This window comes from Oryx dammah, unplaced genomic scaffold (assembly GCF_014754425.2).
Source record: "Oryx dammah isolate SB20612 unplaced genomic scaffold, SCBI_Odam_1.1 HiC_scaffold_7, whole genome shotgun sequence".
Classification (NCBI taxonomy): domain Eukaryota; kingdom Metazoa; phylum Chordata; class Mammalia; order Artiodactyla; family Bovidae; genus Oryx; species Oryx dammah.
The window spans coordinates 27,258,085-27,281,904 of record NW_024070191.1 but is presented as its reverse complement, the minus strand read 5'-3'; the positions used below and the strand labels follow the sequence as shown (position 1 = coordinate 27,281,904).

At 37.0% G+C, this 23,820-nt stretch overlaps 1 protein-coding gene across 2 annotated transcripts in view; it reads right to left on the bottom strand.

Moving 5' to 3' along the window:
- Nucleotides 1-23,820, bottom strand: part of NRG1 (neuregulin 1) — a 1,146,491-nt gene that overhangs the window by 141,579 nt on the left and 981,092 nt on the right. Inside the window, exons 4-5 of one of the 2 annotated variants that reach the window (XM_040242908.1) lie at nt 21,151-21,201; nt 19,170-19,220 (exon numbers count right to left, since the gene is read on the bottom strand). The exons of the other annotated variant lie outside the window; for it this stretch is intronic. Coding sequence (XP_040098842.1) covers nt 19,170-19,220; nt 21,151-21,201 — 102 coding nt within the window. The remainder of the gene's footprint in view (nt 1-19,169; nt 19,221-21,150; nt 21,202-23,820) is intronic. 2 annotated transcript variants of the gene reach the window in all.

Genomic DNA, 23,820 nt, shown 5'->3' with positions numbered 1-23,820 from the left:
GATCTGTTCTAGATTGATTTTGCCCCTACAGCCTTTGGGAATTTCATTAATTCATTCAGTAATTGTTTGGTAAATGCCTAGCATGTTCTATGGGGTCACAAAGAGTCGGACATGACTTAGCGACTGAACAACACAATATGTGCCAGGCCCGGCTATGGTTTTTCCAGTGGTCATGTATGGATGTGAGAGTTGGACTGTGAAGAAGGCTGAGCGCCGAAGAACTGATGCTTTGAACTGTGGTGTTGGAGAAGACTCTTGAGGGTCCCTTGGACTGCAAGGAGATCTAACCAGTCCATTCTAAAGGAGATTAGCCCTGGGATTTCTTTGGAAGGAATGATGCTAAAGCTGAAACTCCAGTACTTTGGCCACCTCATGCGAAGAGTTGACTCATTGGAAAAGACTCTGATGCTGGGAGGGATTGGGGGCAGGAGGAGAAGGGGACGACAGAGGATGAGATGGCTGGATGGCATCACGGACTCGATGGACGTGAGTCTGAGTGAACTCCGGGAGATGGTGATGGACAGGGAGGCCTGGTGTGCTGCGATTCATGGGGTCGCAAGGAGTTGGACACGACTGAGCGACTGAAATGACTGACTGACTGACTGCATAAAACTGAGAAGAGGGAAGAGACTGCAGTGGTTCCTGCTTCCAAGGTGTTATATTCTAAAAAGGGACTTCGTTTTCTTAATCCCAGTCTGGCACAAATGCAAATACTGCAGAAGTGAGAGTCCGCAGTCTTAGAATAGATTCTATTTGTGTGGCAGACACATTGTGGAGTGATTAAAAGGAAAAAAAAAAAAAAGAGCCCAGCAAGAAGTACTATTTGTTGTATAAGTGTGATATGTTTCTCAGATTTTCCTTCACTGAGGATCCAGTTATGAAAGCGATTACCTCTGAAGAGTTTTGTTTTGATGAGTGTTGGAAGAAAAATGCAGAAATTCCTTTCCAGAAAGGACCATGCCCTAGAGGCTTTGGAATTACTGTGACAATTATGCTATTAGAAAAACATAATCCATCTTTTTCATTCTCAGTCACTATTAATATCAAAACAAAACACCCATCAAAACCAACTGGGTATAATAGAAAATTAATGGTGGGTTGATTTATTTTTTTAAGTTTTTTTAAAAAGTTTTTTGCTTGATTGTTTCTGGCAGATAGAGTAAAATTTTAAAAATAGTAATGCATTTTATTATTATCTTTTTTGGGGGCCACACCATGTAGCATGTGGGATCTTAATTCCCCATCCAGAGACTGAAACCATGCCCCACATTGGAGGCATGCAGTGTTTTAACTACTGGTCTGCCAGGGAAGTCCCTCTTCTTGATGAAGACTTCTTATTTACCGATGATGCCAATGCAGTTTTAAATTTAGGTAGACAAGTTTCTTGAATTATTCATAAATACATTTTATTCATATTTTATTCAAATTTTTATTCATATGAATAAAACTTTATTCATATTCATATATTAAATTCATAGAAATTCTGACATTTCAAAACAAACATCAAAAAGAAAAAACCATATTACATACATGCAGATAGAGATCTGATGATTTGATTAAAAAATTGGTTGCTTATAGAAGATAGTGTAATCAATAAGGAAGTTCAACATGATTTGAAGAAATAAGTATTAAATATTTTGACTAACATTAGTTCTGATAACTACCTAGTCTCTGCAAAAGTGCTGACCTGGCAAGACAAAAGATGACCAAGTGAGTTTTCCTATTAAAATTATAAGTTATTATCCTCATAAATATATCAGGTCTTCAAATATGAATGGATGATTATTAAAGAAGCCAACAATAAAGTGATTAGAATTAATTTGCTTTATCAAATTATAAACATGATTTTTCCTTTTTTTTCAATTAATTCTGATGACAATATATAGAGAAACCCACTTATTCAACATCTAAATCAATTTAAATATTTTATTCTTATAATTTTATAAGTGTTTATAAGCTAAACATTGTCAGAATGTGAATGTCCAATGATAGCATATTCAGTGAAAAGAAGGATATATACTGGGGTGAAACTTTCTTATTTTATATTAACATTGTCTGAAGATGCATTTGAAAGAACATTGCTAAAGCAGTTTTCAGTTTTAATAAATGGTGTCTCTTGTTTAAGTACCAATATCTTTTGTGTTCAAAAATAAAACATTAATTTTTAATCCTATAAGTAACAACTTGAAAGTTAAAAGTATGATATACATTTCTTGCTTTGCTTTTAACTGTTTTGGGGTAATTTTTGGGTGCCCCAACCAGGGATTAAACCCACACCTCCTGCAATGGAGGGCAGAGTCTTAACCACTGGACCACCAGGGAAATCCCCATTTTTAACTTATTAACATAGTATTTTCCCTTCTTCATTTCAAATCCAAAAGTGTGTTACACCATCAAGATACCTGGAGCATCAGGTATTATCTTTACCCAATATCTCATCTCCTTATTGTTCTTAAGGACAAGTCTGCACACACCCAAAAAGTCAATGAATTCTGGGCAAACTAAAAGACGTTCTTAAAATGAGGAGCAAATTAGATCTAATTATGGGTGATAGAGTTTTGAAAGTTCCTAGATTAACATTACAAGCACTTTCCATGTTAAATTAAGCGTGTAGTTTAGTCAGCAAAGATATTCTTTTTATATATCTTGTTTATGTCTACTATAAATATCATAAGCATTCCATTAGCATCTAACCCAGTGATTAATGCATATATGATGGAGTCAGGTTCTAATCAGTGACAATAACTGCCTGCAAATATTTCCACAACTGTTCATCTCCCAACTCTTTTTCCCTGACTAACAGTGACATGCCTACCAAAGTCTAAGGGTTCATGTAGTTACAGGAAACCAGATGCATTATTTATAAGGATGCAGAGGCTAGAAAGTTCAGCTATGCTGCCTACCCCAGCAGTAGTAGGCTCTAAGCTATTGGCGACAGGAAGCTTGCCAGTGCATTAGAAGATGAGATTGAAGGGATCCTTGCCAAATAAAATAGCTAAGTAATAACAAATGGTAAAGAAGAGCCTTGGGGGTTGCAGGAAGTCCTGAGCTCACTGCTGAAGCACAATTCGGATCACCAAGCTTTTGCAGTCAATGCAGAAAGAGTTGTAATCCCAATTAATTCTTTGTCTCATCTTTCTTGAGTGCTTGCTTTTTAATTACAGTTATACATTAAAAAGAAAAAAATAAACCAGTCAATTCTAAAGGAAGTCAACCCTGAACATTCATTGGAAGGACTGTTGCTGGAGCTGAAGCTCCAATACTTTGGCCACCTGATGTGAAGAACTGACTCATTGGAAAAGATCCTGATGCTGGGGAAGATTGAAGGCCAGAGGAGAAGGGGATGACAAAGGATGAGATGATTAGATAGCATCACTGACTTAATGGACATGAATTTGAGCAAACTCTGGGAGACAATGAAGGACAGAGGAGCCTGGTGTCCAAAAGAGCTGGACACAAGTTAGTGACTGAATGACAACAACAAATAGAATCAGTATACAAGTGAGAAAATTACAACTGCTATACATGAGGCATGGTGTACAGTATCACATTTCAAGTTCAGATAGAATTCACTCTGTATTAGTCCACCCTATTTATAACTCCACTTTACTGTTTTAGTGATTCTGGACAAACTGGTATATTTTCCCTTTTTGATTTCAAAGAAAAGTAAATCTGGCCCCAAACAAAAAGCCACAATTTTTTATTCTTCATGTATTCAAAACTGATATATTGCTACAGCGATATCTGTCATGACTTTAAGTAGATTTTGAGGTCGTGCCATTCCAGTTTCATTTTCTGTTTAATGATTGTCAGGCACTTGGAATTTATACCACAGTGCAACAAAAGGCTGCCTGCTAAATGTTAACAGCAGCAGGGGATGAGAATGCCATCTTGCCTGGGGAGAAAAGACCCTAAAGATGGACAAAAAAAATGTCAATCTAAACATACACACAAAAGTTATGGAAGGAACTGTTAAAACCAAATAACCTTCCTATCACTCTAATATATAAACAAAAAGCTATGGATTTTATTCTGTATCTCAAAATTAACCTAAAAATTATCATCAAAATCAAAGATGAAGTAGTTGAAACTACATAGCACATATTATGCTTAGTCTTATCTTGAGCAAACTGAGTTTCAGATATTTAATATTTAACACAGGTACTTTTTTAGGTGGAAGAGGAATGGTTTATGGTATTCCTTCTACATTATCCATGGGCTTCACCAGTGGCACAGTGGTAAAGAATCCACCAGCCATGAGTGAGATGCGGGTTCGATCCCTGGGTCAGGAAGATCCCCTGGTGAAGGAAATGGCAACCCACTCCAGCTTGCCTGGAGAATCCCATGGACAGAGGAGCCCGGCGGGCTACAGTCCATGGGGTCACAAAGTGTCAGACATGACCGAGCGACTGAGCGCAGGATCAGCAGTTCAGCTCTACATTATCCAAGTATCTCACAAATATGATTTGTTACCAAAACCCATCTAGTTTTAACTCCTTATACCATAATAAATGTGCATATATATTTCTGTACCTTGTTCAGGAACCCTGATCCATAGAATTGATCTGGTCCAAGTGATCTCATTAGGGGAAAAGAGCATATGTATTTAAAGGTAGCTGCAATGATTACACGGCCTTAGAGACATATGATGGAGGTCACAAAAGGAACCTTCTGAAGGCTTTTTTGTTCACCTCAACCTCTACTCTCAGTGGTCAGAAAGAACAGAGGACATGGAGTCAGAGAGGCTGGCATGGAATTTAGATACTGAAATAACCTTGACAAATACTGAGTTATCTAAGCCTCTCAGTGTCTTCATCTATCTAATGGGACAAATACTATCTGTTCTCAGATGAAAGTCCCTGACACATGGTAGGTCTTCATTAAAAAATATTGTTATACTTCATTATTACCTTTTTAATGATAACAAAAGAAAAATCCACCTTATTAATGCCATGGCATTCCGTCACTCCCAAATGACTCTTCAGCACCACAGGGAGGAACAGCGACCAACCAGTTAACTTGTAGATTTTCAGATAATTTGCAATAATCCCATCTAAGATGAAACGGGCTTCCCAGGTGGCTCTAGTGATAAACAAACTGCCTCTGGATGAAGGAGATGCAAGAGGCAAGGGTTCGATCCCTGGGTCAAGAAGACTCCCTGGAGTAGGAAATGGCATCCCACTCCAGTATTCTTGCCTAGGAAATTCCATGGGCAGAGGATCCTGGCAGGCTACAGTCCATGGGGATACAAAAAGTCAGACGTGACTAAGCACACACACACACACACACACACAAACGCGCGCACACACAAGGTGAAGCAGTCTTATAAATCACCATGTAAAAAAGTGATCATAAATGGAAGAAACCTTCAATCTATGATTTAAGTCAATGTGATCTGTCAATGTGAATTTTTCAACCTTGATTTTTAAATATTTAAAAGTATTTAAATATTTAAATGTATTTTTCACAATTGAAGGTTAGCTGCTTTTCCAATAACTACACCTATGCACAACTTTTAGAAATTGGGAACATTTCATGCAAAGATGGGCTTGATAAAGGACAGAAATGGTACGGACCTAACAGAAGCAGAAGATATTAAGAAGAGGTGGCAAGAATACACAGAAGAACTGTACAAAAAAAGATCTTCATGACCTGGGTAATCATGGTGGTGTGATCACTCATCTAGAGCCAGACATCCTGGAATGTGAAGTCAAGTGGGCCTTAGAAAGCATCACTACGAACAAAGCTAGTGGAGATGATGGAATTCCAGTTGAGCTATTTCAAATCCTGAAAGATGATGCTGTGATAGTGCTGCACTCAATATGCCAGCAAATTTGCACTCATCTCACATGCTAGTAAAGTAATGCTGAAAATTCTCCAAGCCAGGCTTCAGCAATATGTGAACTGTGAACTTCCTGATGTTCAAGCTGGTTTTAGAAAAGGCAGAGGAACCAGAGATCAAACTGGCACATCCGCTGGATCATGGAAAAAGCAAGAGAGTTCCAGAAAAACATCTAATTCTGCTTTATTGACTATGCCAAAGCCTTTCACTGTGTGGATCCCGATAAACTGTGGAAGATTCTGAAAGAGATGGGAATACCAGACCACCTGACCTGCCACTTGAGAAATCTGTATGCAGGTCAGGAAGCAACAGTTAGAACTGGACATGGAACAACAGACTGGTTCCAAATAGGAAAAGGAGTACGTCAAGGCTGTATATTGTCACCCTGCTTATTTAACTTATATGCAGAGTACATCATGAGAAATGCTGGACTGGAAGAAACACAAGCTGGAATCCAGATTGCCGGGAGAAATATCAATCACCTCAGATATGCAGATGACACCACGCTTATGGCAGAAAGTGAAGAGGAGCTAAAAAGCCTCTTGATGAAAGTGAAAGAGGAGAGTGAAAAAGTTAGCTTAAAGCTCAACATTCAGAAAATGAAGATCATGGCATCCGGTCCCATCACTTCATGGGAAATAGATGGGGAAACAGTGGAAACAGTATCAGACTTTATTTTTTTGGGCTCCAAAATCACCGCAGATGGTGACTGCAGCCATGAAATCAAAAGACACTTACTCCTTGGAAGAAAAGTTATGACCAACCTAGATAGCATATTCAAAAGCAGAGACATTACTTTGCCGACTAAGGTCCGTCTAGTCAAGGCTATGGTTTTTCCAGTAGTCATGTATGGATGTGAGAGTTGGACTGTGAAGAAGGCTGAGCACCGAAGAACTGATGCTTTGAACTGTGGTGTTGGAGAAGACTCTTGAGAGTCCCTTGGACTGCAAGGAGATCCAACCAGTCCATTCTGAAGGAGATTAGCCCTGGGATTTCTTTGGAAGGAATGATGCTAAAGCTGAAACTCCAGGACTTTGGCCACCTCATGTGAAGAGTTGACTCCTTGGAAAAGACTCTGATGCTGGGAGGGATTGGGGGCAGGAGGAGAAGGGGACAACCGAGGATGAGATGGCTGGATGGCATCACGGACTCGATGGACGTGAGTCTGAGTGAACTCCGGAAGATGGTGATGGACAGGGAGGCCTGGCGTGCTGCGATTCATGGGGTTGCAAACAGTCGGACACAACTGAGCGACTGAACTGAACTGAACTAGAAAAATCATCTCACTATTAATGATCATTTCCATTTAATAAATACTTCCTAGGAATCAGAATAGTGGTGTGTTATGGGAATGGAAACACAAACCAAAACTTCTTCATTCAAGACCTTACATTACAGTTTGGGAAGTAATGTAGACGCCTGTGACAAGTGGCAAGCTTGTTGTCTGAAGCATGGTCAAGGAAGTCACCAAGATAGTAAGGCTGGGCATTGGAAGATAGATCTAACATATGGGTATAACAAAATATAGAGTTCACTTTTACTCTTCGATTAGAAAAAGACTTTTTTTTTCCCTTACAATTGCAAATATCCTTTTTTTTGACACTTAAAACTTGTTTTATTAAACACATTTTTTATTAAGGAGACTGCCTAAAAATGTCTGAAATTTGCCAGTAATAAAATCATAAAGAAAGTTTGGGGATAGCTTGTGTGTTTTTAAAACACTCAAATTTTTTTTTCTTCTTCTTCATTCTTACTTTCTTCCTCTTCTTTTTTTTTTTTCATTCTTTAATAAAATATACCCAGGTCTGCACCTCTTCTAAAAAGGTGGGAGAGAATGACCTTTCAAAAAGTATGTAGACTATAGCTGATCTTATTCTTCATGAAGTCTCACTCTACCAGAAACTTCAATTAGACTTATCCTCAATGCCCTTTTTACCCAAAAGGTCATAGCCAACATTCTAGAATCTTCAACAAAAAAAGCAGAAAAATTTGCCATAATACTTGTTTCTATGTGTACACATGGAGTGGATGTGATGTTTCATTTCTATTTTTGCACTAAGTTTAACAATTTTAAATCTCAGTTCCCTTTACCTGCATTGTAAAGACATTTTTAAAGGCTCGAATAAACCACTTATGTGCCCTTGAGCCACCTCTTTTCTTCCTAAAGCTTATCTTGCTTTCACACAGCCTCATTTGCACATACAAGGTAATTCTCCTGCCCCATGATCTATTCATTCTAAAACATACCCAAGGACTCTTTGTGTGGTTTATTTTTTTACACATAGCTTGAGTGAACAAAGATATATTTCTGCTTTGGAGCATTAGGGACATGAAATTAAGAAGCTTCTACAAGGAGAGAAGAGGAAAAAATTCATCTAGGTCAACTGGAGGGAAATGTACATGATTTATAAAAAATCTATTATGGCCACTTAATTTTTTTCTCAGGTATATGTAAAATTACTCTTCTTTATATTCCCTTCATATCACATTTTACCATAAAAATATCCTGTCTGACAAGGTGGGTTCCTCCAGGCACATTTTATCAGAAGGAAGATATGTTAGATTTTACAGCATTTAAAAAAAAAAATGCAGCAACTTCCTTCTTTCTTATAGCTCTGTAGGCTGAGAATTATAAATAATTATGACTTATTCTCAAAGTTACCTTATTTTTTAATGACATAGATTTCTGCAGGTTGACAAAATATATCTCTGAGTAAAAATGCAAGACAACAATTGTACAGATTGTTAAAAAATTGTACAGATTGTATAAAAAATCTAATATATTATCTCCTGTAGATTATTCTGTTAATACATCTTCCTTCCTATATGGGGAATTTATAGTTAAAAACTTGCTCAAATGACAGAGAAGCTTGTCAATTAATCACTGTGCTTAAGAAATGAAGTTTAATAAAATTGAGAGAGGAATCACCTTAAAGGATAATTTTACTTTTCAATATGTGAAAGAGGAGAGTGAAAAGGTTGGCTTAAAGCTCAACATTCAGAAAACGAAGATCATGGCATCTGGTCCCATCACTTCATAGCAAATACACAGGGAAACTGTGAAAACAGTGTCAGACTTTATTTTGGGGGGTTCCAAAATCACTGCAGATGGTGACTGCAGCCATGAAATTAAAAGACGCTTACTCCTGGGAAGAAAAGTTATGACCGACCTAGACAGCATATTGAAAAGCAGAGACATTACTTTTCCAACAAAGGTCCATCTAGTCAAGGCTATGGTTTTTCCAGTGGTCATGTATGGATGTGAGAGTTGGACTGTGAAGAAAGCTGAGCGCCGAAGAACTGATGCTTTTGAACTGTGGTAATGGAGAAGACTCTTGACAGTCCGTTGGACTGCAAGGAGATCCAGCCAGTCCATTCTAGAGGAGATCAGTTCTGGGTGTTCTTTGGAAGGAATGATGCTAAAGCTGAAACTCCAGTACTTTGGCTACCTCATGTGAAGAGCTGACTCATTGGAAAAGACTCTGATGCTGGGAGGGATTGGGGGCAGGAGGAGAAGGGGACGACCGAGGATGGCTGGATGGCATAACCGACTCAATGGACGTGAGTCTGAGTGAACTCCGGGAGTTGGTGATGGACAGGGAGGCCTGGCGTGCTGCGATTCATGGGGTTGCAAAGAGTCGGACACGACTAAGCGACTGAACTGAACTGAACTGAATTCTAATTAATTTACTATTTTAATTTACTAGAGTATCACTCCATTATAACTAAGATACATTTTCAAGTTTGCCATTTCTGCTACCTTTGGACCAATTAAATGGCCTTTAGGAAATAAAAATAAAAAAACAAACTTTACCTAATGAAAATAAAATTCAAGAAGCTGCAAGCTATATACGTTTCTAGGCCACCTAATAAAAAATATCTCCTTAGACATATAACGTATCTTTGTAAGTTCATCTGTGTATCATGGAAAAGTTTCTGATAATCAAAGAGTAATCTCACTGCAGTTAAACTCCTCTAAAATACCCAGTTAAATTTCTAAGTTCTTTAGAAACTCTCCAAACTTCTTTCAGAATCCTACATAGTATGACATAATTTCTGATGCCGTTTAACCTTAGACTCCTACTTTTAATGGGCAAATGATAGATTCTCATTATCTTTTTAAATGAGATAAATGCTAGAATTCTGATTTCTTGGTAAAATGACCAAACTTTAAATATGAGGCAGAAACAACAATTGACTACTTAAAAAAAAAAAAAGACAACAGTAAAACAAATCACTACCCAAACAATACTTCATTTTAAACAATACTTACCACAGAATGAATAAATATATTCTATCTGAAGCAATATTATTTAAAAAATAATTTGATTTAAGGCAAATCACTACCCAAACGATACTTCATTTTAAAACACATACCACAGAATGAATAAACATTCTATCTGCAGTAATATTATTTAAAAAATAACTCGATTTAAAAGTCTGCGCCCCATGTCCTACTTTGTTATACTATGTATTGTCACATCCAAAGAGCACAATTAACCACAAACAACCTCTTCTACTTTACTGCAAACTCCTTCAGCCCCAGGACTATTCCATACTCACCTCTCCCAACCACCTCCTCCACCAAGAAATACACATCACATTTCCTAGCACTGTGCTGGAACAGAGTAGGAGCTGGGTTATTGACTATTTGTTTATTTTAATTAAAGGGAGGTCAGCCCTCAGTGGTCTAAGAATCAAACAGTAAAAACAGGCTCATCAAATTTGCATTGTAAATTTACCACTTACTTGCTGTTTGACCTTAGTAGACACTTAGCTTATCCCTATCTATATATTATTATTCTTACTATTAAAATAGAAATATTAATAGCTCCCAAATTTCTTTTATTTATTTATTATTTATTTTACTTTACAATACTGTATTGGTTTTGCCATACATCAACATGAATCTGCCACGGGTGTACATGAGTTCCCAATCCTGAACCCCCCTCCCACCTCCCTCCGCATATCATCTCTCTGGGTCATCCCAGTGCACCAGCCGCAAGCATCCTATATCCTGCATTGAACCTATACTGGCGATTCGTTTCTTACATGATATTATACATGTTTCAATGCCATTCTCCCAAATCATCCCACCCTCTCCCTCTCCCACAGAGTCCAAAAGTCTGCTCTATACTTAAAACTTAAAAGAAAAACTGATGAAACAGTTTATCATTACAGATGAAAGTTGCTTTTATCTGGAACTGGCGTTATTTAACAAAGCCAGTCTGTCCTTCCTTCTTTCTCTCTCTCTTCATGTCATGTTTTACAAAGCTTGAAGAAGAGGTTCTGGAATACCCAAGCAAACACCAGAACAACAACTCATATTTGATGAGCTCAACCAATCTAAATACCCCATCTCCTAAAAAGAGACAGTTATGGACTTGAAGGAAGATGGGCACAGCTTTAGGCTACAACTCACACTGGCCCATGTTATTGGGTTTAAGATTTTGTTGACCTCTGACAGAGATAAAATGGAAAGCGCCATTCCAGCATTTCTTTGATGATTAGTTGACCTATGTATACACAGCCTCTCTATTAAAGAAATAAAGTAAGTACCCAAGCAATGGTTATGCTAGAGGCATTATAATAAGAATAAGGCAGAGAACAGTGGGAGATGCTCACAGATGAACTACTAGAGGCATTATTCCCTCTGGGATTTAGTGCTAACATCTATGAGGTTGATAAAGCCTCAATCAGTGTGAGTTCACATTTTTCAAAAGACCTGCTGACTGTTCTATTCGATCTTAAATGGAATGGACTAAGCATGCTTCTTTTCCTTTTATTACTGAAAAAAAAAAAAAAACCTAATCAACATGCAACTACTCTAGTGAAAGAAACTAGTAATTTCTCAAAATCTACTTAATCATAGGTTTTTTAAAAAAAATCTGAAGTACTTTCTGGCTTTTAACTCTAAAGTCTGAACACTTTACCGATTTGAAAATGCTTCCCATGCATTCAGATTTGAAAACTGTAACCCATTTTTCTACTTTCTTCAGAAGAGGCTAAAAAAGTTTGGAAATTAAAAGAGGGCATTCCTAAGAATGATGATAGTCAGCTCTTAGGTACTAATAAAGAGTCCTTTAAAAATGATATTTCAGTTGTCTTCAATTTTTAACTCATTGTTTTCTTTACAATGGTAATTTTGTCTGCCCAAGTAAATAATTTTCAATAACATTTATTGTTAACTTTCCTTTAAAATTCTCTGTGAGCCCTGTTTTCTGACTCTTCTAAATTTGTCTGCTCATCAGCTCTAGAGGACCATGTTGGTTTTGCCTGGCTAGTCCACTTTCTCCTTGTTTAGGTACAGAACCCTCCTCTCTATAGTGAACCCACAACTCGCAGTTAGTTCCCAAGGGACTGAACCCATCTGTCCCACTAACCCAAACACACACAGTGGTGGATATCTGACCCAGCCCCCACCCAATTGGGAGTCATTAATCTCCTTGGGATACAGTCATTATTTTAGGGGTAAGTATATGAAACAAGCAGAGCCAATCAGATTCTTCCTTAAAATCTGGTATTTGGACAAGAAGTGGATTTTCTCTTCTTAGATTATGAACCAAGAGGAAAGAGGCTTCAAGATATGAGCAGCTATACCCCTATCAGACAGAAAAAAACCACTAAGAACAAAGCCAACATCTGTAGAGAGGCGAAGCATAAAGACTGAGAACCCGTCATATCATATCATATGAGCCTCTGGATCAAATTGGGCCAGTTTTATGAGCCAATACACTCCGTTTATATTTAAGCTCTTTGCAGTTGAATTTCTATCACCTGCAGTTGAGAAACTTCTAATTGAATCACCATCCATATTTCTTACTGCTTTATGACGTTGTTCTTCAACCCTTCCTGCACCTATTCCTCCTTTTTGAGGGGTGGGGGTGCAGCTTCCTATAGCATGCAGGTCTTTTAATAATAGATAGGCCTCTCTTCCCATTTTTAAAAGATCCCTAGATAACTTGAAAAAGAGTGAAGACTGAAGAAACCCACCGAGTCAGTCATTTACTTTGATAAGCAAACCCCAAAATCCTGCTAGCTCTGTTTCCCTTGATGCTTTCTTTGCACCTCTCTGACTCCATTCTCTTGTCTTCATGTCACCACTTAATTTTCTTTTAATTTTTATATATAATCCACCTCACTGCTCTATTCCTAATGATTAAAGACACTTAATTATAGTTTTAATTCTTCTCTAAAAACAAGAAAAATAGAGATGTCCTTCCCTCTCCCAGCTGATACAACAAAAAGATGGAGGATCTTTTCTAATGTTCAAGGGAATATCCTAATAAAAAGCCCCCCAAAGAATGAAATACAGGAAAATAATTGCTTTGGGGTTGATAATTTTATACTAACAAATATAGCTATCATACAAATTATATCTAGGATTTATGACATGATAGCTCAGTTGTAAAAGAATCTGCGTGCAATGCAGGAGACCCCAGTTTGATTCCTGGGTCAGGAAGATCCCCTGGAGAAGGGAAAGGCTGCCCACTCCAGTATTCTGGCCTGGAGAATTCCATTGACTATATAGTCCATGGGGTCGTAAAGAGCCGACACGACCGAGGGACTTTCACATCACAGGCAAGAGGTTAAATAGTAATCATCCTAGAATAAGGTTACACATCTACCCTCAACATCAATGACCTCTGGGGAAGATTTCCCTGTTTGTTGAAAATCTGATTCCTATTAGCACAATGGCTCTTATTCCCACCTCTGTAAATAGCAATGTTTTGAAACAGATAAATTCTCAAACTAACAAAGTCAAAGAGCAAGTCATTGGAATGATTCTAGGCTGTCTTCTGCCTCCTTTTATAGTATTAAAACTTTGAATTACATTGCTAGTAACTCAGGGCTTTCCTTTCCATTTCATTATGTAAGAGACTGTAGACAGTATATTATTTCACCAAGAAGTTGACTCTGAGATAACTGGTATAAGGGTGATTATATACCTAGACTCCATTTTCATGCTTTTTTAAAAGAAGCTCTCTTTTTTTTTCTTTTTTTTTCAAGAAGTTCAAACTACACGGACAGACTTAGAGACTGTCATACTGAGTGAAGTTAGTCAAACAGAGAAAGACAAACATCATATGGTATTGCTTACATGTGGAATCTAAAAAAGGGTATAAGAGAACTCATCTACAAAACCGAAATGGAGTTACAGATGTAGAAAATAAACTTATGGTTATCAAGGGGTAAGGGGTGAGGAGGGATAAACTGGAAGGCTGGGAATGACCTACCCACCACTGTATATAAAATAAGTAACTAATAAGGATCTACTGTATGGCACTTGATACTTCACGACACTCTGTAATAACCTATATGGTAGACGAATCTAAAAAAAGAGTGCATATATGTATATGTGGAACAGATTCACTTTGCTGTACAACTGAAAATTCCTCAATAAAAATTTAAAACTTTTAACTATTAAAAAAAAAAAAAGAAGTTCAAGGTAGTTGCATGGATCCTGTAAGACTTTGTAGTTAAAAAAAAAAACATGATTTAAATCAGATGATTCAGGTTTAAATTTCTGTTTTACCACTTATGTGGTTTTTGAATTTGGATATGTCAGAAATTTCTGAGTTTCAAGTTTCTTATCTGACAAAGGGGATGAAATCTAGGTCACAGAATTATTGAATTATTGTGTGAATAAATGATTCAATATATGAAAATATACCTTATAAAATTTACAGTATGATACAAAGATCAGTTATTTATATATACACAGTACACACATATTTGTATGGGTCAAAAGAATAATTTTGTAACAGATTAATTTCAACGGAATACAAAAAGTTAAGGACAATTTAGTTATAAGCTTGATGAAATGTTTTATCAAGTAGTGGAATGAAATGAGGGACACTGAATGCCTTTAGAAAGGCAGACTGTGGAATGATATTACAGTTGCAGGGGGTACAAGGCAAAGCTGTAGGAGAAAATGTAAGACATGTTCACATAGAAATGAAAGAAGTGAGCATGAAGGTAAGAATATGAAAACTGTGACATACAACCCCCAACTCTTTTCCAAGTCCCTCTGTTGCCCTAAAAATCTGTAACTCACTCTCCAGGCAAGCAGGAATGTGGAGGTAATACCAGTTGGGCAATCTCCATCGAAAGCTTTTCTTTTATTGCCAAAGAGCATGGCAATTTGTTTGTCATTCTCCACGAGACACAGAGTTACCACACCCTTGAAAAGACCAAGTTTATAGAAATCTGGAAAAACAGTTTACATTCAGTCCGAAGTAGCTCTTCAACCATCACAGGACAGAGTTCATATTTGGTACCAAAAAAGATCTGAAGTTGGAATGACATTTTTTTTCCAGCTGAGAATCATTTAGCAAAGGTCTGGACAGTTCTGTCTACATTTAGAGTAGGTCAGCCAGTTATAGATGAAGGGGGAAGTGAGAACCGTAGCTCTGAAGCTCACGAATGGACCAGTAGACCTGGTCCAATCTATTCAATCCAGAGCACCAAGCTATCTCCCAGGGAACATGCTGTAAATCTCATTATAACAGAAATGTTTCTGCAGACAAAAGGCATTCTTCCTTTAGCTAGCTCTTTTAGGTGCCAAATTAAACACTGAGTTGTTCATTTCATTCAGAGATTTCAAAGAGGACTTCCTGGATAAGTTCCTTTCCAGTGCAGTCTTAGCTGAGAATATATATTATTTTGGAAAAGACAGTGATTTCTTGGCATATAACTTCCAGCATCATCACTTAGACTGAAAAATCATTAATCCCTTCCTGCTCCAACAATACGGATAATTTCTTGTTTCTCAAATAAAATGGAAGGACTCCCTTCATTTCTATTTTCTTCAGAGACACGTGCATTATGCAGGTACCGGGTCTCTTCTGTCTATAGGGGAGACCACCTAAGTGTTAAATGATCCACGTTCATTTGTTCATATTAGGCTTCTCAGTATAGTTTAAGATAAACATGATTATACAGACACAGTAACTGAGAGTTAAGGACATTGAATCACTTGCCTAAGAATACACAATTATTAACAGCACTGGTATTTAGACCTAAGGACATGAGTCCATCCAATGTCTGTGTTCTTTTCATTTTCCTTCACCACCCTTTGATGGGTAACATAAAGATTACATGGGCTCAGCTGGTTCAAGGCAATGCATTTACTTTAATCTACTACACATACTCTCAATCCACTTTGTATCAGTGACAATTTTCCCACCCATTCACAGAATCTCATTCCTTTCAATATTAAAGTCTTCTTCTTTTTTTTTTTTTTTTAAGGCAACAAAATGTCATATGTTACAACAGGCTAGCATACTGCCTGGGTTTGAATCTTGCTTGAGAAACTTTAGACAAAATACATCAGTTTCATCATCTGAGAAATGGAAGAAGGTTTTATGAGAACCATGAACCATGTAAATCACCTTGTACGGTGCCTGGCACGCAGTGAGCCTTCAATAAAGGTTTGCTAGTACTATTCCTATGATTTGAAACATATATTACTATTTAAGACTGTTTTCCAGAAAGTTTTCTTTATTTTCTTTCTTGTTATTATTCATTAGACTTTCTATTTTTGTTTTCCTCATTTTTATATTAAATTGGAATGGATGGGACTTAATTCAGTAAAGTGGTTGGTATAACAATTATATTTTTTATAGCATTTGACAAAATCATCTGCAAAATGGGGTCACCAGCAGCTGGCAATTCAAAGAGAAATCGTTAAGGTTTGTCCTAAACAATCCATTTACTTTTTTGCTGATGCTGTGTAAAGGAGGAACAAGATAGTCTTATGACTTTTGCAAATTTGAAGCTCTTCTTTTCTACAACCTGTCACTTATGTGTAACAGGACACTCATTTAGCAGAGTATTCATATGTTTTAAGTCACAGATGCCTCCTTTACAAAAGAATAACATAAAATGAAGGGAAACAATGCTAATTTTTACCAAAAGATTATTATAATAATCTTATAAGATTATTATAAGAATTATAAATGAACAACTCTAGAAAGAGTGAATGTATAATGCAAATTCCCAAATTCACAGAGGAAGTAGTTAAAATGAGCCTTACAAAGGGAAAGATTAGTATCATATCTTTGCTATTTCACCAATATTTATGAAATGCTAGGAAAAATAAATAGAGGGCAAAAATGATAAAGTATTTGCAGATGAAACATAAATCTCTTAAAATTTCCAGTCACATACAAGGGTTTTACATGTCTCCTTTCTAGCTGAAACAACGTGAAAGGAAACCTATTCAGGGCTGATTATTTCTGACCTGTGGGAACTTTTCCTGGGCCTTTGACACTTTTATATATTTTGAATTTTTAAGTCCATGGTATTACAATTGCTGGTTCTTCAAGTTCCAGCTCCAGCCTTTACTAAGCTGAGATATGCTTGCATCAGAGCCCTGCCCCAATGCAGAATTCCACTGAATATGGCCTTTGGAGGAGCTGAATATTGCGTGCTGCTCTGATTGTTCTCACCCAGCATGGATCTAGGACCCTGCCACTATTGGCTTATGTTTCCAAATTACAGAACATAATTTCATGAGATTAAAAAATGTATTCATTAAATGGATGCAATATGCCCCCCCAAAATGTATTCATTAATCAACTCAGCAGTACTTACTGAGACCCCACCAGGAGTGGGGACTGACATACGGAAATGGCCCACTGAAATGTTTTAACGCAATGGTACACAAAGCCTTCTGTCTTACTTTTAAAACCTGACTAAGTATCAGGAACTAATTCTGCTGAGAGTTAAAGATCAGAGTCAAATTTCAAAATGACTTCTCTCTCCACAGTGTTGCAGTGAACAGAAACGTAAACTGAGAGATTCATTTCAGTTCCCTAAGTATTTCTTCCATTCCCAAACTACTCAGATATACTTACGAATCACATCCATCCCATTAATGATAGCATGAAGGGTTCCAATTACAAGAGTTTCAGTAACTTTTTTCAATGAATCATGCAGGGAGGAAAATGATTCCCAGACAAAATGGCAGAGAGAAAATCCTAGTGTTTGCTTTTGCTTAATAAACACTCAAAAATAGAAAACAAGGCTCAATATGATTCCTCAACACTAGCTAGCTAAAACCTACATAATTATTCCAATCTTTTTGTAATGAGAGTTAAATAACAAATATCCCAAACTGCCCAGAAAGGATTATCATTTTGGAGAATGTAATGCTTATCCTTAGGGGAAGTCAATCTAATCTGAGCATTTCCTTTCCTGTTTGATCTTACTAGACTATTGACATCAATCCAGTTAAATGATGCTTTATCTAGTTAAAGTACAGTCAAAACATCATACTTCATGTAATAAAAATACATTTACATCTTATTGTGACAGTCTGGGTATCACCAACCCAAATGGATTTTAAAATCAAATTGGATATTTAGACCGATTGGCAAAACTATGAAAATTGCCTCAAGTAAATACCTCCTTTTCAAGTATTTTATACCAGGCTGATAGAGAAAGGAAATTGTTCATTAAACACACTCTCTGGGCTGGAATAGAATAATTAGGAACATCTATGTAATGAAGAACTTATCAAACTGAGAAAGAGCTTTAAATAAAGAGCTACAATCAGGGACAGAAAGACTGTAGTTGTAAGTTTTATTTTCAAGGCCTGATAAACTCCCCTGTTGCATATCAAAATTTAATTCTAGGCTATTCACAATTTATAAGTATCAAAACTATTTTTACTAGTCCTTGCTAACTTCTTAAGTTCCCCTGACACAGCGCAAAGCACCAATCAATCTAACAGTTGTAGACCTCCACAAGCACAAAGCACATTTCACATTAAACATGTGAAAACTAATCTGAGATCTTGCCTAGGGACTTGCTTTCAAACATTTTCATAATTAGTCACTTGCTATCAAATTTGAATCAAGGGCATCTATATATAGTTTCCATAATCCATCACAACAGACTTTATATGAGAACTGAGGAGCTTTGGAATAAAGGTCCCAAACAGCTGGGTATCACGCCTTAGGCAGTTGCTGAAGGCATCACGAAACACTAAAAAAAACAAAAGTAAAGAAACAAAGAACAACCTACAATGTTCTCTGTTGCTCACCCAGAACTAGGCCTCAGAATGGGTGCAGTTATATTCCAACATTCAAAGACATTACATTACCTTAAAACTGTATATGTATCTCAGGGGGAGGGGATATCTGGTCAATCCCAAGCAGAGCAGGAGCTCATTTCTACTCCAAACAGCAAACACCCTTCTGTTCCTAAACTTGATACCCCATTCCCAAGTAAGGGTAGAGGAGAGATACGAACATGTTCTTCAGAAGCAGATACTGTCTTGGGTTAAACACTAGTGAACAGAATATTTAAATATACTTACATGAAGAAGTATTTGTTCCTTCTGTTGATACTGATATTCTAATGGGAGACTCTATAAAAAAATAAAAGTGGAATGAAGCTTTATTGAGTCATGCCACTTGGATTCTTAAATTAGAAATTTTGCCAGCCTTGGGTATCATCTAGAACAAGAGGTCTAGAAAATGGTGCAACAGAAAAGCTGAAAGCATCTCAAAGTCAAAGGAAAGTATATGCAATATTCAAAGAATATTTGAATATTCCACAGAGGAATGTTTCTACGGTCTGGATACAAAGACTTCTGAAAGTTGCAAAAGGGGCTGGTCTATCTGCAAAGATACCCCTCCACACACTAGTTGCTCTTCAAATTTCCTAGAACCACTTCTCTGAACAGATCCACACTCCAGGTAAGACAGACAATTCCTTTTCTTAGGTTGGTCTTGATTTTAAGAAACATGAAACCAAAGAGAACACTCTCCACATTCAGAGAGAATGAAAGGCAACTTTCATGCTTAGAGGGAAAAAAAGAAGGATGAAAATATTTTCAGGCAAATTGCTCTGCATAAACATTCTGGCCAAACATGATGCTGAATACAGTCCATGCAAGGTCCTCTAAAGCGATTACATTAGGATTGAACAAAACATACTAAAGAAATACATAATACAATCATTGGGGTTGCACAGCAGCTTGATTCTCTTAGATGGTAAGGCTAAAGGAAGGAAAACCAGTATTTAGGTAAAGCAGAGCGTAAAACATACCTCATGCAAAAAAAAAAAAAAAAAATCATGAGACCTAAAGGTTTTTATGAGTAAGAACTAAGAACAACTCAGTATCAAAGAAGGATTGAAATTCAGCAGCCATAAAGCTATAAAGATTCAAGTCACATATCCGAAAATAATAGTTACAGTCATTCCAAATTCCCAAGGCAAGCAGCCCATAAATCTAAAAGCTCAGATTTGTAACAGCATCAATTGGGATCGGAAAATGAAGTCCGTACATTAAAGAAATACCAGAGTGAAAGGTGAGGAAATTCAGAAACTCTACAAATTTTTTCTTATCTCCATCTCTCCATATTCCTTCTCTCTCTCATTCTTTTTCTGCTACTCAGAAAAGTGAGATCCTCTTATACTCCAGTATCATACCACCTTACAACACAAGCATATGCCCTAAATATGGTCAAAGTGGCTAAGACAGAGAAAGTTAGCTTTTATGATTTTGAACAATGGCTTTGAAGGAGGCTAAAATGGGGAAGGTAAGATAGAAAATGGCTGTTAAAACACATGGCCTCTGAGATTAAATATTTATTTGTAAATATTCTAAAGGTTTTGTTAACTACAGAATCACAAAGGATAAGAAAAAGTAAAAAAAAATAAATAAATTCACACCAGATGAATGACATTCACGGCTAGTGGAAAAAATCAATGAATTAGGGTTATACATGGGTTAGTAGAGTTTATGCTCAGATCACAACTGCTATCAGTAAATATTATAGGCAAGTGAGAAACAAAACCAAACAAACCAAAAAGAAAAAAGCAACAGCATTTTAAAAAAGTCAGGCCTATAACAGTGCTTCTGCCCAAGTTTAGTGACCCACAACTGAGCATTAAGAGCCCAAAGGTCAGAGGTCAGACAGTGACACATTATCCAGGAATGAACTGTGATGGATGAAGGAGGGCAGAGCCCATTAAGAGAAACACCTAGAAAGATATAAAAGCTGAAGTTACAACCCAAATATCTCCTTTCCTGGTGTAGTACTCCTTAAGTTGCATCTAGTTTTCCTTTTCTCATGCATGCCTCTCAGGTCCAAGTTCAGACACACAGCAAGAACTGTACTCCTTTAAGGAAAATCCAAAAAAGGCAGAATGAACTGGAGAAAAAATGTTGGCGCAGAAAACAGGAGCAGCTGAAATGTGGATGCAGAAGGGGGTCTGATTAGTAGAAGGAAGAGCCAGCTGTGATGTCTGTCGTTCTGGTTAGTAAAACTCGACAAGCTTATTTTCCTTACCTGAAGACACATACGCTGTCTCAGTTGAGGCTGGCATGCCAGTGGTGATCTCTGCAAAAAAGAAAAGTTGATAGGACATTACGATGTACAGTCAGGAGGCTGGGAGTCAGCTCCACAGCCTGCCTTCAAACCAAAAAATGTGTTTAAAGAAGGAAGTATTGCGAGGAGGTGATGAAAGCCCCGGCTTTATCCACACAGAGTGAGAAACACGAAAAGAAGACTGTCCAAATAAGTAGTTTTTCTTTCTTGGGCAAAGAGCAGGAGATGGGCTGTGACAGAATAATTAGCAAGAAGTCCCTGCCCCCACTGGGCTCAAGAAGAATATATAGCAAAGAGACAGTGGGCTCCTCTTCAGAAAGGAAGATAGAAATGGCCAAACCAGGAAAACTCAAAGCCGGGGGATCAAAGTTGTGGTCAATATTTTTAAATTAGAGGGCTCTGGAGAATTCCACTTCTGCCCAAATCAAGAGCAAGTAATGTTTCTAGTTGGGATTGATGAAAAACATCAGGTTCTGGCATCAAATGCTACATAAAATTGCCAATGGTAATCATACAAGTGTCTTATCATTTCAGCTACTCAGGGCAGGATACAGAGCAATTAGGCAGCTCCCAACTCAAGGAAATGCAGAACTGACCTAAAGAGGCAACAGTGGATATTATTCAACCATCACGGTGTGTATTATTATTGTCAGATGACTTAATGATATTCTGTTATTCACTATTACTAACCAGGACAAAAAGAAAAGTTGAATGTGTGATATATATATATATATTTTTTTTTTAAGTTACTAGATTCTACTAAAATCCTATGTTGTTTAGTAGTTAAGTAGTGTCTGACTCTCTGGTGACCCCACGGACTGTAGTCCGCCAGGCTCCTCTGTACTAAAATCCTATGTCATATATTATCATTTTATGTTGGAATTAATAGCCTGTTAATCATGTAGTTGGAAAAGTTCATGACCAATATAATCATCTTTAAATACAGATATGACCATTTAGGATTTCCCTGTTAGAACTAGACTAGTAGGTAAGATGAATTAATTTAAGTGGCAATATTTCTTCAAGTTCAAAGGCTCTAAGGATAAATGGTTTGTGGAATTGGAAAAAAAATGGCTTCTGAGATTCAGTAGGTATGTTTAAGAATAAGCATCAAGTTAAATGAGTATATATAAACATTAGAAATACATCTTTAGTAAGACCAATTATATTCTCCCTCTTGCAAATTAATACAGACAGTCCTCTCTAATGAGGCATTAGGAAGACAAACCACTCAAGGTGCAAGATTATCAAGCCACCATTCACCTATATCAGCTCTTATACCTACTGAAAATGGGACACAGTGAAAGGAATCTGTATGTGAGGCTGTATAATGTTCTTGGGACATTCTCAAGCAGCAACCACTAAAGAGGATATTCCAGGAGTTTTGTTTTTTTGTTTTTTTTAGTCAAGTCATACAGCAGGTGAGACCTTAGTTCTCCAGCCAGGGATGGAACCCATATCTTCTGCATTGGAAAAACAGTCTTAACCACTTGACCACCAGGGAATCATGAACCCTTGACAGGAAAGCCATTGGCTTTATCCTCTTTAGAGTTAGCCTGCTGGCATTGGACATAAAAGATGGGGTTTGTAAAATCTCTCTTTTTTGGAAATTTATTTCTTGGCTCTGTAGAAATGGTTTTATTAGATGTCCTCTATCATTTCATAATATACTTGTGGACTAAAGATATAAGTGGTATATAATATCAGTCAATTATGTTAAACTAACATGTCTGCCTATATTGTGTTTGTCATTAGCCTGAATAGGAAGGCCTTTAAAATTGATTTTTTATGAAAGCCTTTGAATACATCTTGCTTGGTATTATAGTCATTCAGTAAAATATCAATCATCAGTAAAATATTTAATCATCACTAAGTGTGAACTAGACCCTGTTGCTAAGCCCTAGCAAGCAATCATCCTAGGTAGAGTAAAACCCTTAGTTTAACATGTGCCATATTGCACATGTCTTAATGAGGTCTGAATGTTAAATAAATTGTATACTGACTTTAAAAAATAAAAAATAAAGAGGATACTCCAAGTTGGTAATATGGCAATAACTTGTTTCTGAAGTGGGTACAACTAGCTTTCTTGACATGGGCTGCAGAAAATAAAAATGTTCCTTTTGGGGGAAAAAATCTAATTGGAGAAAAATCTTATGAAAGATTCACAGCATTTGTCTTTTTCTGCAAGTTTCCAAGTAAGTACCCACACGGGGAGCGATGCTTCCTCGTTCTGTGCTTGGACTCATCAGTGACACAACAGCCAGATAGAAGCAGGAAGCTCAGGGTCACAAGAAATGGGCCAGAGTCCCAATCCTAGTATGAAGATCAAGACTCTTTTAAAATTTATTTTTGACAAACCAAGTAGTTATTCACTGTGATCTTCCAAAACAAACCAAAAAAACCAAATAAAGAAACCCACAAACCCAGATTCAGAGCTATTCTATCTCCAGCATAAAATGGGTGGAAAGGTTAAAAATGTTTCCTTTTTTAATTGAATGATACATAAAACTACCAGAACAGGAGGTTAGTACAAAAATATATCTAGGCACAGAAAACTTAAAATAACCTCCTTTCCTAAAATTAGATATTTATCCTGGAGACCTTAAAAATATCTTTAACGATTATGGTTTC